General features: G+C 45.3%; 1 protein-coding gene across 6 annotated transcripts in view; it reads left to right on the forward strand.

Moving 5' to 3' along the window:
- The window catches only part of ANO5 (anoctamin 5), an 83,731-nt gene that overhangs the window by 21,008 nt on the left and 45,989 nt on the right, over window positions 1–16,734 (forward strand). For all 6 annotated transcript variants that reach the window (XM_066583602.1, XM_066583603.1, XM_066583606.1 and 3 more), the window contains exon 2: window positions 15,370–15,440. In XM_066583602.1, the coding sequence (XP_066439699.1) occupies window positions 15,370–15,440 (71 nt within the window). The remainder of the gene's footprint in view (window positions 1–15,369; window positions 15,441–16,734) is intronic.

Genomic DNA, 16,734 nt, shown 5'->3' on the forward strand with positions numbered 1-16,734 from the left:
GTTGTACTTTGTTTTATTATTCAGGAACCTTCATAAAGCTGAACATCATCTGTGTCTTTTGTCCCGGTTGGGCATGATATCCGCCAGGTGAACGGCTGCCTCTCATCTGTCTTCGCCTGTGTGGGAGTTATAATTGCCCTGCGGTATATTGCTGTATCTCACGGGCAGCCACTAATGAATGGGAAGGTTTTCTGCCTTACGATCCCCGTGCGCTGCAGTGAGCACTATAAATGTTCAGCCACTTGTTTTATCCAGCAGGATTTACTCAGCAAAGTTGAGGCTTTTAAATCTCACATATTACATTTATGGCTGCAGAACTGAAGCAAATGTCCAGCAGCGACCTTACAGAATCGCCTATGAAGTCGTACCTGCATGCTATCCTCTCCAGGATCGGCTGCTTTTATGCTCCACTCCATTAGGGAACAACTTTCATTAACTCGCAGCTGGAGTCTGAGGTAGTCTGAAATCTTATCTACTGTCATGGCTGCTGCTCTGTTCATCCTCCATGCTTTACACTGAAGCTCTGCTTGTTCAGATTGGCCACTGTGTATTAGCCAGTGTACAGAGAATTTTATTACGGCAAGGACAGAGTGATTATAAGCAAGCTGCTGAATATTATATTCTTAGCTGTGTGTATTGGGATTTACTTGTAGTAATGCAGTAGGAAATGTCCTGAAAGCATGAGCACTCTGCTCCATTCATTTCAATGGGGATGAGGGAAATAGCTGAGCAGGTGCCACTTGGGTATCTCCGCAGTCCTGTTGAAAGTAAATGAAGTGCTAGTGCCTTTGCACCAGCTCCTCTTCACTGCAGGGGGTGCAGTAATCTCCTAGCGAAGAGGAGGACGGGGAGCACAGGAACTTTGCTTTTCAAGATCGGTGGGGGTCTCAGTGGTGAGACCTTCAACGATCAGCTAGATTTCCCCTATCCTATGGACATCTTGCTATCTTGATATAACCCCTTTGAAAGCGATTCCATCATCAGGCTCATGAAGTTTGACTTGGAGCTGAGGTCTGAGTCACAGGGGTGGGCTGTACTGGCTTCTCCCACCAGTATCATGCAGACTGACGGCTCCTCTTTTGTGTATAGGGATAGAGCTGTCACTCTGCACCATGAGGGCAGGAGGAGACTGGCGCGAGCCGCCTCTGTGACTTGGAGCTTGGTTTCGAGTCACACACCTATTTACCCAATTCGCTTGTCTGGAATATTTGGTGGGGTCTGTTCGCACTGCTGTCATTTATCTAAGTGACATCAAAGAGAGTGGTGATATGTACATCCATATTGCATGTCGATGCCAGGAACCCGTCATTCGTTATGTTGGGACAAACAAGCTGAATGATAAGGAAAATAACATAATCTTCTTTATCAAGCAAACCCATAAATCCCGGTATTATCGTTAGTGTTTTACATAAATCAATTTCAGGATTAGCAGATTCTGTAATATTCTGGCCATAATCTGCTTTTTCCGGCCTTTGAGATGCTGGAGTCTAGTTCAATGCTAAGCAATCGCTGTCTATGAAATTGTGCAGTAATAATACACTGCCTCCTATGTACAGTGATAATTACTATACTACTACCACCTAGATACAATGAGAACAACTATAATACTGCCCTCTATGTACAAGAATATAACTATAATACTGCCCTCTATGTACAAGAATATTACTATAATACTGCCCCCTATGTACAAGAATATTACTATAATACTGCTCCCTATATACAAGAATATAACTACTATAATACTGCCCCCTATGTACAAGAATATAACTACTATAATACTGCCCCCTATGTACAAGAATATATCTACCATAATACTGCCTCCTATGTACAAGAATATAACTACTATAATACTGCCCCCTATGTACAAGAATATAACTACTATAATACTGCCCCCTATGTACAAGAATATATCTACTATAATACTGCCCCCTATGTACAAGAATATATCTACCATAATACTGCCTCCTATGTACAAGAATATAACTACTATAATACTGCCCCCTATGTACAAGAATATAACTACTATAATACTGCCCCCTATGTACAAGAATATAACTACTATAATACTGCCCCCTATGTACAAGAATATAACTACTATAATACTGCCCCCTATGTACAAGAATATAACTACTATAATACTGCCCCCTATGTACAAGAATATAACTACTATAATACTGCCCCCTATGTACAAGAATATAACTACTATAATACTGCCCCCCTATGTACAAGAATATAACTACTATAATACTGCCCCCTATGTACAAGAATATAACTACTATAATACTGCCCCCCTATGTACAAGAATATAACTACTATAATACTGCCCCCTATGTACAAGAATATAACTACTATAATACTGCCCCCTATGTACAAGAATATAACTGCTATAATACTGCCCCCTATGTACAAGAATATAACTGCTATAATACTGCCTCCTATGTACAAGAATATAACTACTATAATACTGCCCCCTATGTACAAGAATAGAATTACTATAATACTGCTCCCTATGTACAAGAATATAACTACTATAATACTGCTCCCCATGTACAAGAATATAACTACTATAATACTGCCCCCTATGTACAAGAATATAACTACTATAATACTGCCCCCTATGTACAAGAATATAACTACTATAATACTGCCCCCTATGTACAAGAATATAACTACTATAATACTGCCCTCCCTATGTACAAGAATATAACTACTATAATACTGCCCTCCCTATGTACAAGAATATAACTACTATAATACTGCCCCCCCTATGTACAAGAATATAACTGCTATAATACTGCCTCCTATGTACAAGAATATAACTACTATAATACTGCCCTCCCTATGTACAAGAATATAACTACTATAATACTGCCCCCCCCTATGTACAAGAATATAACTACTATAATACTGCTCCCTATGTACAAGAATATAACTACTATAATACTGCTCCCCATGTACAAGATTATAACTACTATAATACTGCCCCCTATGTACAAGAATATAACTACTATAATACTGCCCCCTATGTACAAGAATATAACTACTATAATACTGCCCCCTATGTACAAGAATATAACTACTATAATACTGCCCCCTATGTATAAGAATATAACTACTATAATACTGCCTCCTATGTACAAGAATAGAACTACTATAATACTGCCTCCTATGTACAAGAATATAACTACTATAATACTGCCCCCTATGTATAAGAATATAACTACTATAATACTGCTCCCTATGTACAAGAATATAACTACTATAATACTGCCCCTATGTACAAGAATATAACTACTATAATACTGCCCCCTATGTATAAGAATATAACTACTATAATACTGCTCCCTATGTACAAGAATATAACTACTATAATACTGCCTCCTATGTACAAGAATAGAACTACTATAATACTGCCTCCTATGTACAAGAATAGAACTACTATAATACTGCCTCCTATGTACAAGAATATAACTACTATAATACTGCCCCCTATGTATAAGAATATAACTACTATAATACTGCTCCCTATGTACAAGAATATAACTACTATAATACTGCCCCTATGTACAAGAATATAACTACTATAATACTGCCCCCTATGTACAAGAATATAACTACTATAATACTGCCCCCTATGTACAAGAATATAACTACTATAATACTGCCCCCTATGTACAAGAATATAACTACTATAATACTGCTCCCTATGTACAAGAATATAACTACTATAATACTGCCCCCTATGTATAAGAATATAACTACTATAATACTGCTCCTATGTACAAGAATATAACTACTATAATACTGCTCCCTATGTACAAGAATATAACTACTATAATACTGCCCCCTATGTACAAGAATATAACTACTATAATACTGCTCCCTATGTACAAGAATATAACTACTATAATACTGCTCCCTATGTACAAGAATATAACTACTATAATACTGCTCCCTATGTACAAGAATATAACTACTATAATACTGCTCCCTATGTACAAGAGTATAACTACTATAATACTGCTCCCTATGTACAAGAGTATAACTACTATAATACTGTCCCCTATGTACAAGAATATAACTACTATAATACTGCCCCCTATGTACAGGAATATAGCTACTATAATACTGCCTCCTATGTACAAGAATATAACTACTATAATACTGCTCCCTATGTACAAGAATATAACTACTATAATACTGCTCCCTATGTACAAGAATATAACTACTATAATACTGCTCTCTTTGTACAAGAATATAACTACTATAATACTGCTCCCTATGTACAAGAATATAACTACTATAATACTGCTCCCTATGTACAAGAGTATAACTACTATAATACTGTCCCCTATGTACAAGAGTATAACTACTATAATACTGTCCCCTATGTACAGGAATATAACTACTATAATACTGCCTCCTATGTACAGGAATATAACTACTATAATACTGCCCCCTATGTGCAAGAATATAACTACTATAATACTGCCCCCTATGTGCAAGAATATAACTACTATAATACTGCCCCCTATGTACAGGAATATAGCTACTATAATACTGCCTCCTATGTACAAGAATATAACTACTATAATACTGCTCCCTATGTACAAGAATATAACTACTATAATACTGCTCCCTATGTACAAGAATATAACTACTATAATACTGCTCCCTATGTACAAGAATATAACTACTATAATACTGCTCCCTATGTACAAGAATATAACTACTATAATACTGCTCCCTATGTACAAGAGTATAACTACTATAATACTGTCCCCTATGTGCAAGAATATAACTACTATAATACTGCCCCCTATGTACAGGAATATAACTACTATAATACTGCCTCCTATGTACAGGAATATAACTACTATAATACTGCCCCCTATGTACAAGAATATAACTACTATAATACTGCCTCCTATGTACAAGAATATACCTACTATAATACTGCCCCCTATGTACAAGAATATAACTACTATAATACTGCTCCCTATGTACAAGAATATAACTACTATAATACTGCCCCCTATGTACAAGAATATAACTACTATAATACTGCTCCCCTATGTACAAGAATATAACTACTATAATACTGCTCCCCTATATACAAGAATATAACTACTATAATATCGCCCCCTATGTACAAGAATATAACTACTATATGGCTGCCTGTACACCGCCGTTGCGGTATGCCGCTAGCAGGAGCCGGCAGACAGATCTGATATGCTTTTTATTGCGCCCTAGTATCTTAGCACTTTCTACGATCTCGTTAGTTGTGCTCACATTTGTAAATCCCCTGCTTATGTTTCTTGCTTACCAGAAGTCATCCGCTTTCCCATAATGTGAATAATATTATTGGTTTGCTGTATATTCCGGGTGCTCTGTTTATGAGAGATCCAGTTACACTGTCGCAGACAAATCGATACAATGTTGCTTATTCATAATATAAATGCTGATAAGCATTCTACCTTAGGTTTCATGCCCACGGCCGGGTCGGATTCCTACTACGAAATCTCGGACCTTGAAAAATCAGACCCTGTGCCCCAGCTTTCACCCCCGCGTACCTGTGCGATGTCTTCTCTCTGGTCTGCGGATGTGTCGGCTGGCGCGCCGCCGCATGTGCACAGTGCAGAGAGTCACAGCAGGACGGACGGCTGCCATTGACTGCAATGGAAGTATCTGTACGAGCCTCGCACTAGAATAGGACATGCTGCGATTATTTTGTTATTTTTTTTTAACCCCTGCAAGCGGAAACTCGCAGTTGATTTCTGCTTGTGGACATGGAAAAGCATTTTCCTTGCATATCCAATGGGCAGTATTTGCTGCAGGATCCAGGGGTGAACGCTCGCTCCGGATCACGCAGTGGAATTACCGCCGTGGGCCTTGGGTCTTATGCTGCATAACGCTGTGTTCACATCACCTTAGGGTGGTTTCACATCTGCATTGGTACCTCCAGCTGGAGGTTCCATCGCAGATGCGGCTAAAAATGCCAAATGCATGCAGCGCTTTTTCTTCCGGGCAGCTGGGCAGAAAGCTGGTGGACCCCATTATAGTCAATGAGGTCCACCCAGCACTGTTTGATTCTGTCCAGAAATGAAAGTGTTCGGCTGCAGGGATTCCCCTTTCTTGTTCCCCGAACAGTACAGGAAAGCTGATTCGGTATTATTGTATCTTGACGCCACCGGAAGCTAAGATTCGCAAGACTGGCGGCCAATCGGAAGCTAAGGGCTTGTCAGGCGACGTTAACTCCTGCTAATCCAGCTCAGCCCAGAAGCAGTGGAAACATTCATCCATACAGTCCCAGTGTAAAAAAGAAAAGAGAAAAAAAAACTGATATATTTAACGTATGGAATAGTGTATGCTACTCCATTCCATTCCTTGTTTTGCAGTATACTAATGTATAGCGGTCCAAAGGACACCTTTTGGATCTCTGTCAGGTAATTGAGCCCTACGGATGCTCTTACTTGGCACTTTTATGGGGAACTGTCACCATTTTCTTCCTTTGGCAGAAACTAAGATAAATACAGTGGGTCCAAAAAGTCTTCAGATCCTTGTCTTGCCTGTGTTCTTAGGGCCATTGTCTTATTGGAAGGTGACCCTTCTGCCCAGTCTGAGGTCCCTTGCGCTGTGCATCAGGTTTTCATTATATGTGTGTACTTTGCTCCATTCAGCTTTCCATCCCCCCTGACCGGTCTCCCCTCCCCCAGCACAATGCTCCACCACCAGGCTTCACTGTAGCGATGGTATTGGGCAGGTGATGAGGGGTGCCTGGTCTCCTCTAGACAGAATGCTTAGAATTGAGGCCAAAAAAGTTCCATCTTTGGTTTCATCAGACCAGAGAATCTTGTATCTTGCAGTCTGAGGGCCTTTAGGGTCTTTTTGGTTACTCCAAGCAGCTTTAATGTGTCTTACTGGGTATTGTTTGTACTGGAAGTATGGGTGGAGACAAGAGTGTGCTGGCCACAGTGACAGGGAACACCTACGTAATGGCCACCAGTGAGCGGCTCCGGCGGTCACACACACAGAGCGGAGGCAGCGACGCGGCAGCACAAAAGCAGATCAGCCAGCGCTGATGTGAGGTAACCGGGGAGACTGACAGCGGGGATCAGCCAGCGGCGGAAAAGTGACGGGAGAAGGCATAGCTCCGGCGACAGTGTGACAGGTGACGACAGCGGAGCCTGACGCTGGCAGCTTACATAGCTGGTGAGTGAAGGGCCGGCGGCTGCCAATGGTAGCAGGGACACCAGAGCTGGGAGCTGACATGTTAGTCAGCGCAGTGGCAGGGGGATACGGGACAGCCAATCATCAGCTGGGGGCGTGCACTCTGCCTCCACCCATTTTCCTGGCCAGCCAATCAGGTTGTGGGCGTACTGTTTGTCTCCACCCATTCTTGTGGTGGAGACAAGATACAAAACTACCTTCTTACTGATGACTTTTCTTTCTGTCCACTCTGCCATAAAGCCCAGATTGGTGGAGGCTGCAGTGATGGTTGGCCTTTGGAGCTCAACCAGAGTGACCATTGTATTCTTGGTCACCTCTCTCACCAAGACCCTTCTCCCCCTTAGTTTGGGGTGTCGGCGGCTCTCGGTAGAGTCCTGGTTGTTCTTCTTCCATTTAAGTATTATGGGGCCGCTGGGCTCTTGGGAACTTTCAGTGTGGCAGAAATGTTTTTGTAGCTTCTCCAAATCTGAGCCTCCACATAATCCTGTCTGAGCTCTATAGGCTGGTCTGTCCTCCTCATGCCTTGGTTTTGGCTCTGATATGCATTGTGAGCAGTGAGACCTGAGGCCAGATTCACATTTGCGTTGGTACATCCAGCTGGAGGTTCTGTCGCAGGTCCATCTCAAAATACCAGAAGAAAAAGTGCCGCATACATTGCTTTTTCTTTTGTCCAAAGGCTGTAAAGCGGACGGACCCCATTATAGTCATTGGGGTCTGTCTGGCACTGTTCAGTTCAGTCTGGAGACGGAACCATTCAGATGCGTGAACTCTCCTTTCCTGCTGCTCTAATGGGGCAGGAAAACAGAATCCACAACAAAGATGGGAAACCACTCATAGGACCCATTCACACAGCCGTATGCATTTATTGCGCCGTGTCTTACCGCTGTGTATGGCAGCGATTGTGCACTGCCCATGACAGCATATCTTACACACGCTGCCATGCAAAGTATGACTAGTTTCTTTCTTTTTTTTCTTTTTTCCCCGTTCTGTCTTTCTCAGCAGAGAGACAGAATTAAGCACCGCAGATACACAATGTATTGCATATGTACAGTGTTTAATATGCAACCCATAAGGAGCAATAGGGCTGTGCGTGTGTAATATGTAATAAAATTGAGCATGCTGCAATCTTTCTTACATGCGTGACATACGCAGGTGGGAATTGGTCAATGAAAATCAATGTACTTTTCATTGACATTACAAGCGAGAGATACGTATGCGTAATATGCAGTAAAATTACATTTGTGTGAATGAGCGCTTATAGACAGCGGTGGTCTTTTTAAAATGATGTCCAATCAACTGAATTTACCCCAGGTGACTCCATTAAGGCCCCCTGAACACGGCAGAGCCAGAGGTACTGGTGTACCTTGACGCCACCAGAAGCTAGGGGTGTGACAGCCCTTACATGGAGGGAGGGGCCTGTCACATCCCTAGCTCCCGATTGGATGAATGGTTCTCAGGGCAGCAAGCAGCTTCATCTGCCCGGGTGCCATGCTGTGTCCTACCCCCTGGCCACCACCCTGCCGCCGCACCCGCGGTAGCGGGAGCCAAGAGTGCCGGTGGGGGGGGGGGGCTGTCTGCGGAGGAGAGTGCCGGCAGGGGAAAAGCACCGTCCGGCAATTTGTGGCAGGGATGGAGGGTTAGGCTGAGGGGTTAGTGTAACAGTTAGCCTTATATTATAAAAGTAAGGCTAACTTTTACACTTACCTTCAGCCTAACCCTCCATCCCTGTCAGAAATCACAGCAGAATACTCTCTGCCTCCTCAGAGCTGGGCTGGGTCCGCAGCCAATCAGGGACGAGGGTTGTGACAGGGGCGTTCCTCCTCTCAAATCCCTAGCTTCCGGTGGTGTCATGGTACACCAGTACCAGAGTTGGATTCTGCATGTGGAATCCGTCATCGCCAGCAGCGGCGCCCGCGTATGCCTGCTGCCTTCTCCTCTGATGGAATGCTGCCTTCCAATAGATACATCTAGTCACGCACGTGGTAGTCTCCGGTGCGCCCTCTGTTTGTGTAGGGCTGCTCTGGGTCATAAAGGCCGCACAGTATAAACTGTAGATAAGCAACACTAACACTGAAGTTTTATAGTCCTCTGGATAGGCTGCTGGAGGGTTTATGGCCGTACACTAGGCAGGGCGAGGTTCAGCAGTACATACTGTATTGTGGGATATCTCTGACTAATCGGTTTTGGATGTCCTTAGTAGTATTATTGCACTGTAGGCAAAACCTTATCTGTTGGACTGAGAACCTTTTCTTTAATAGTGAAGTCGATGAGGGCGGGTTGTCAGCCAAAAGATCATTTACCGAACCGCTGTCTCTTCTAGAGCCCGTTGGCCAGGAGCTAAAAGCATTGCCTGATGACCAATGGGTTTTGTATAATGATGTGTAAAGGCCTCAGGAGCATCGCTCTCAAAGATATATTACAGTTTTGGAAATGCCTTTTATATGTGAGGGACAAGCTGTCGGACAAGCGATGCCGACACTCGTCCCGGTGATGCTCGTTCCTCTGCTGTCACACAGGAGCGAGTATCGCTGACATCCCTCACAGCGCGGCTGACATGGAGGTGGAGCGACCGGGGAGTGTTCCCCCCGTCACCTCCTTTCACAGTAAGTAGGCAGTCGTTCTAAAGTGGCTGGCTGCTGCCTGCGCTGGCCCGGCTCCTGCCTGCGCTGGCCCGGCTCCTGCCTGCGCTGGCCCGGCTCCTGCCTGCGCTGGCCCGGCCCCTGCCTGCGCTGGCCCGGCCCCTGCCTGCGCTGGCCCGGCCCCTGCCTGCGCTGGCCCGGCTCCTGTCTGCACTGACCGCCACGGCGTTCAGTTTTCTTAATGCAGAAACTGAATCACTAAACCACTCTCGTTCAGTTGCTGCATGCATCGAATGTAATGAATGCTTATGCAAAAATACCCGCAATAGGCAAGGAATGTGCCCAGTCTTGGTCCGTGCGAACACTATGTATTTCATAGACCGAAACTGCATAAGCCGGTGTGAATGAGCCCTTATACAGCCCTTCATATTGTAACATGTTGTGGAATTGCTAGTTAAGCAATCACCAGCCGTATATTTCAGTGACTGCAGAATAGAAATCCACTTCAGTAGGGTCGGATCGGCCTGCTGGTCGGATCTGTTGCCCAGTGTGGATTGGAAAGACTTCTGCTTAAATCAGCCTTCCCAGAATCCTGTGCAGGTTATTGAGCGGCTAATAGACTCCAGGAATAGACTGTCTGGCGTCGGCGGTGATCACAATGGCGAGCGCTGCCCGTAATCACAATGGCGAGCGCTGCCGGTAATCACAATGGCGAGCGCTGCCGAGGCCTCATTGAGATGTCTGTTTTATGGGCTGCTGGGCTCATTAGATAGCATTGTGATGTGCGCAGGAGTCGGGGGCGCTCCATCTTGCCGTGCGGCTCTGTTCTCCTTCTGCTCGGTGATTAAGTCAGTGAGTTCAGGATCTCCGTACAGATGACTTATCCGCTGCAGTTCCAGTAAATCCCATGAGGATGAAGCAGAAGGAACCTCGTTTGAACCACATAAACCTATCAGATGTTTATTTTTCATTTTGGGAACGTTGGATAGAATTTGACAGGTTTTTGGGTCACGTCAGTATTTTACTATTTGTAGCATAATGTGGAAAGTGTTATTATTACATGTAAGTAAACGTTACAATGCCCCCCAGACCCGGCTCTCACGGGGGAGCTTGTCGGTCGGCAGTTTGGTGACCGGATGGATATTCCCTACATGCCTCCGTATGTCCATGCAGACCTTGGATGCTCTTATATTATACATTTACAGCGGCCTCTTGTTTAGGCAGACCATTTTTGGGTTTCTTTCTGTTTTTCTGGCTATTCATACTAATCCCCTAAATTTACTATTTATTTCTCTTTGTTTAAAGATGATATCTCTGTACTTACTGACCCCAAGACTCCCGACTCGCCAGGTATTGTACTAACCACCGCCGCCTCTTCTGTGTCCACGTTAGATCCGTGTTTCTATTCTGTACTAACTTGATTCCTGTCCGTGTCTTGTCTTGTCTGATACATTCGGGTCTAAGGGGGCCATTCTCACGTCGCGGACTTACCGCAGGGGGAAAAAGTGCAACAAAATCTGTGTCACATGACCCCCCAAACGTCTGCGGATCCACTTCAGCATCCACACCAAATGCAGAATTCAACGTGGATTTTGGTGCAGAATTTTCAACTGCGAGTAATACTCCCCAAATCATGTGACACAACCGCCATGACGGCCCCAGCAGATTCTGACTGCCATCTCTGCGGACATAAAGCCCTTTCCTGCCCCCTTCACCGGCGCTCTTCCTGTCGCTGCAGGCAGTTTACGCCCCGTTCACACGGAAGGATGGATTTCATGCAGGTTTTTTGTGTGGAAAATTTACAGTCTTTCCATGCATAAAACACCCTCAGCCGCCGTCGCATGCTTGTGGCGCATTTTCTTGCTGATTAACTGCACGGATAATCTGCTGCGGAAATCTGCAGCTACTGATGGGGATTTGGTGCAGATTTGGTGCAGATTTCGGCATCTCCTTGTGAAGTCTATGGCAAAACTCTACAAGTTTTCTGCACCAAGTCCGCTAGTAAAATTGAGGTGCTGCGGCTTTACATTTCACACCGCAGGACAATTTCCATACTGATGTAGTGCATATTTGTTCTGCATAGTGTGAATACATTTCTGAAGGTCTCCTCCACATTTCTGCTACTATAAGGGCTCATGTCCACGGGGAAAATAGGATTTAGGATCCGCAGCGGATTTCCTGCATGTGGATCCGCACCCCATAGGGATGCATTGACCACCCGCGGGTACATAAATACCTGCGGATCGTCAATAAAAGTGATTTAAAAAAAAATGGAGCATGAAAAAATCTGGACCATGCTCCATTTTCATGCGGGTCTCCCGCGGGGACGGCTCCCGCGGGCTTCTATTGAAGCCTATGGAAGCCGTCCGGATCCGCGGGAGACCTAAAATAGGAATTTAAAGCATTTACTCACCCGCAGCGGACCGCGAAGCTCTTCTCTTCCTCACGGCCGCATCTCCCTTGCTTCGGCTCGGCGGATGTGCCCGGCGCATGCGCGCGGCACGTCGACGACGTGCCGGCGACGTGCCGCCGGCGTCAGGAATTCATCCGCCGGCCGAAAATGAAGATCCGGCCGTGAGGAAGAGCAGAGCTTCGTCGCCCGCGCCGGATAGGTAAATTCTTTTAAATTGCTATTTTCAGCGCTCACGTCCGCGGGGCAGGAGGGACCCGCTGCAGATTCTACATGGAGAATCTGCAGCGGATCTGATTTTCCCCGTGGACATGAGGCCTAAGGGTTTGTTCGCACAGTGGACTTTTCCGCATGGATTCCTCCTCTAAAGACTTTGTCAAAATTCCACATCTTTCTGAAGCGGATTTTGGCGCAGATCTGCACATGGATATGCATGCCCTTTCAATACGCAAAATCAATGTGGAAGCTAAAAAGAAAACGGGAGATGGAATTAGGCCTCTTCAGCGCCATCTATTGGAAGGTAGCATTCTTGCAAATCACTGTCAGATCTTTTAACAAGCTTTGTAACAATGACTGGGGATTTCCCAGAGTAGCATGGATGGGATTATAAGTCTCCTCACACATCTTCTCGGTGCTCTTCCTAAGGAGATACCATCCTGATCCACATCTGTAGGCCTCCCACTAGCCAAGCCAGAAATCTACTGTGATCACCCCGAAACAGCTGTCTGTACATGGTTTGTTAAAAGCTTAGACATTGACCTCTGTTCCAATAAGTTGTGCTGTAGGTATTGTTCCATCTTGCCATTTGCATATTTCCCAGAGGAGCATGGGGGGCTTTATAAGTCTCCACCCCTTTTAGGTTCTGTCCCTAAGGAGAAACTATACTTTACTTCTTTTTAGTTTCTGTGTGATTTCCACATCTAAATTCCGCACGTGGATTTTGCCCATTGACAGAGCCAAATCCGCACAGATCCACGCCAAGAACCATGTCAGAAATTTACGTGGAGGATTCTGCAATGAATTCCGCCGTATGAACATATCCTAAATGCCTAAAATGTCAGTCCGGAAGATCTGCACAGACATTCGCAGGCGATCCGTCCCGGGTGAAGAGTTTCATGGAGAGGCTGAAGAGGGATCACACAGCTGGCTCACCAATGGGTCGTGGGGTGCAGATTTTGCCTTATCTTTCATGTGCCGTATCTCGCGGTCCTGTTCTACACCCAGACCCAGCCAGCTTCCATCTTACAGCCCGACTCCTGGAGATGAAGCCTTGATGCAGCGCGGTCCTCCTTCTGCCCTTCTTATTCCACTTAAGGGGTTTCTGTCTGTTTCCGCAGTCTGATTTCCTTCTTCCTTGAACTGTTCCTGTAGCAGCCAATCACAGTGCGGCTTTTATCTCTTCTAGTACTCTTGAAAAATCAAAGCTGTGTTGCGATTGGTTGCTATGGGCAGTACACGGTTATTTAGTTTTTTACTTTTCTTCTGCAGTGGGAAATTTTGCAGTACAATCCGCAGCATTTGTGCATCAAGAACCCCATCAAAATCTCCATCATTTGTGTGGATTTTGACTCAAAATCAGCTGCAGCTTTGTAGCAGATTTCAGCCTGCACAGCGCTCCTCTCCCCAGAGTGCTACTGAGCGCCGCCGGTCATGTGATGCAGACGTGGTGTCACATGACCAGCGCATCACGGGAACGCCAGTTGTGCTGCTCACTGGCAGTGAGCGGTGTGCAGCTATTGGGAGATGAGAGGACGCTGAAATAAGCTGTGGCGATCCAGTTGGTTTCAAGTCAAAATCCACACCATGGATGCAGAGTTTGATGTGGAAAAGCTGCGGGTTTTCGCAGTAACATTTTCCGCTGTGGATAATTCTCAGCATTTACGCAGTCGCCCGAGGCCTGCTTCACGCCGGCTACAAATTGCACGATTTTGTAGCAAGGCAGCATCGCTACAAAACGCATGCATGTGAAGCCCTTGGTTTCTGTAATAAAGCAGCCGCCCCATGGATGTTGGTCAGTTATATCATCCGTAACCATCATCTGCTCTCTGTTATCAGTAGCATCTTACGGTTTGTATGATATACGTTCTACTCCTTCTGCCGTCGTTCTCCCTGCGGTTTTACAACCAGGTACTTCTAGATGCTGTATGGAAATGTGATCTTCTAGCGTCTAACGCAGCTGTAAACCCCCTCAGGATTAGAGCGGAGCCGGGTCTGCATCATCTTGGGGAATCTTTGGTGGGTTTATCTTCCTTCTTTGAGGTTTAAACCAAAGATATTGTAATAAGTAGAAGGACTCAGACCCGGTTATCATAGTGGTGGGTTCCATCTCCGTTTGGGCTAGACTAGCTTTCCTTTTTTTTCTGTCCCTTGCAACGGTTCGGGTGTCAGTAGATGACTGCAGAAAGTTAAAGGAGCGGGGCATAGGGTTAAAGGAGCGGGGCATAGGGTTAAAGGAGCGGGGCATAGGGTTAAAGGAGCGGGGCAGAGGGTTAAAGGAGCGGGGCAGAGGGTTAAAGGAGCGGGGCAGAGGGTTAAAGGAGCGGGGCAGAGGGTTAAAGGAGCGGGGCAGAGGGTTAAAGGAGCGGGGCAGAGGGTTAAACGAGCGGGGCAGAGGGTTAAACGAGCGGGGCAGAGGGTTAAACTAGCGGGGCAGAGGGTTAAACTAGCGGGGCAGAGGGTTAAACGAGCGGGGCAGAGGGTTAAACGAGCGGGGCAGAGGGTTAAACGAGCGGGGCAGAGGGTTAAACGAGCGGGGCAGAGGGTTAAACGAGCGGGGCAGAGGGTTAAACGAGCGGGGCAGAGGGTTAAACTAGCGGGGCAGAGGGTTAAACTAGCGGGGCAGGGCGGTGGAGAACATTTTACAATTTGTATTTATCTCATATCTGATAAAAAGAAAAAATATTGCAAACGAGGAAGAATAAAACATGGGTGTGACTGGCGCGCCACTATGTGCGTGTGCCTGCTGCCGGGTCATCATGCCTCCCCCATTATATGTGTCGTTCATGTCTTTATGTTTAGTATTTGTTCCTTTTGCATTCTTCAGACTTTACATCATAAATGGTCTAAGTGTGTAGGAATTTGATGGCTGGATCGGCGTGCCGGATCCGTTGTATGTATATCTGCTGCTAACTTTGCTCCATGTTGTTCTAGGTGACGAACTCAATGGGCCCCTGTACGAAATTAATTCCAATGCAGATTCAGAGATTCCCAGTAACTCAGAGGTGAGTGAGAGGGTTTTACTGATTTGTTACAGTTTAATATGTTGTTTAGTAATCTTGTTGTTTCCCAGCATGTCTTATACTCTGTTTCCCCCAAAATAGGACCTTCTCTGAAAATAAACTCCTACCCTGATTTTTCAGGATTTTCGGAAAGGGCTTGAAATATAAGCCCTACCCTGAAAATAAGCCCTACATTAAAAATACATTCCCTAGCAGGCACAGTCCATGTCCCTCCCGGTGCTCTTCAGAGTTCCAGTACAGCCTGCAGTCCTCGGCCACCCAAAGAAGATCGCTTCTTGGTTACAGGATTCATTAATCCCGCCTCCAGGAAGCGATGGCTTTGATTGGCTGAGCGGCGCTCGATGTACCAATGCGATACCTGTGATTAGTTCTTCCAGCGCTGCATTGATTGGCTGAGCAGCACTCGAGAAACAGTCACAGCCATCACATTGTGGGGGCGGGATTTATGAATTGGCTTATCAATGCTGTGGCTCAGGAACGTAGACCGAACTTGCTTATCAGTACAGGATAAGTAATGTATGTACACAGTGACTCCACCAGCAGAATAGTGAGTGCAGCTCTGGAGTATAATACAGGATGTAACTCAGGAGCAGTACAGGATAAGTAATGTATGTACACAGTGACTCCACCAGCAGAATAGTGAGTGCAGCTCTGGAGTGTAATACAGGATGTAACTCAGGAGCAGTACAGGATAAGTAATGTATGTACACAGTGACTCCACCAGCAGAATAGTGAGTGCAGCTCTGGAGTATAATACAGGATGTAACTCAGGATCAGTACAGGATAAGTAATGTATGTACACAGTGACTCCACCAGCAGAATAGTGAGTGCAGCTCTGGAGTATAATACAGGATAAGTAATGTATGTACACAGTGACTCCACCAGCACAATAGTGAGTGCAGCTCTGGAGTATAATACAGGATGTAACTCAGGAGCAGTACAGGATAAGTAATGTATATACACAGTGACTCCACCAGCAGAATAGTGAGCGCAGCTCTGGTGTATAATACAGGATGTAACTCAGGATCAGTACAGGATAAGTAATGTATGTACACAGTGACTCCACCAGCACAATAGTGAGTGCAGCTCTGGAGTATAATACAGGATGTAACTCAGGAGCAGTACAGGATAAGTAATGTATGTACACAGTGACTCCACTAGCAGCAGAATAGTGAGTGCAGCTCTGGGGTATAATACAGGGAGTAACTCAGGAGCAGTACAGGATAAGTAATGTATGTACACAGTGACTCCACCAGCAGAATAGTGAGTGCAGCTC

This window comes from Eleutherodactylus coqui, chromosome 11, assembly GCF_035609145.1.
Source record: "Eleutherodactylus coqui strain aEleCoq1 chromosome 11, aEleCoq1.hap1, whole genome shotgun sequence".
Classification (NCBI taxonomy): Eukaryota; Metazoa; Chordata; class Amphibia; order Anura; family Eleutherodactylidae; genus Eleutherodactylus; species Eleutherodactylus coqui.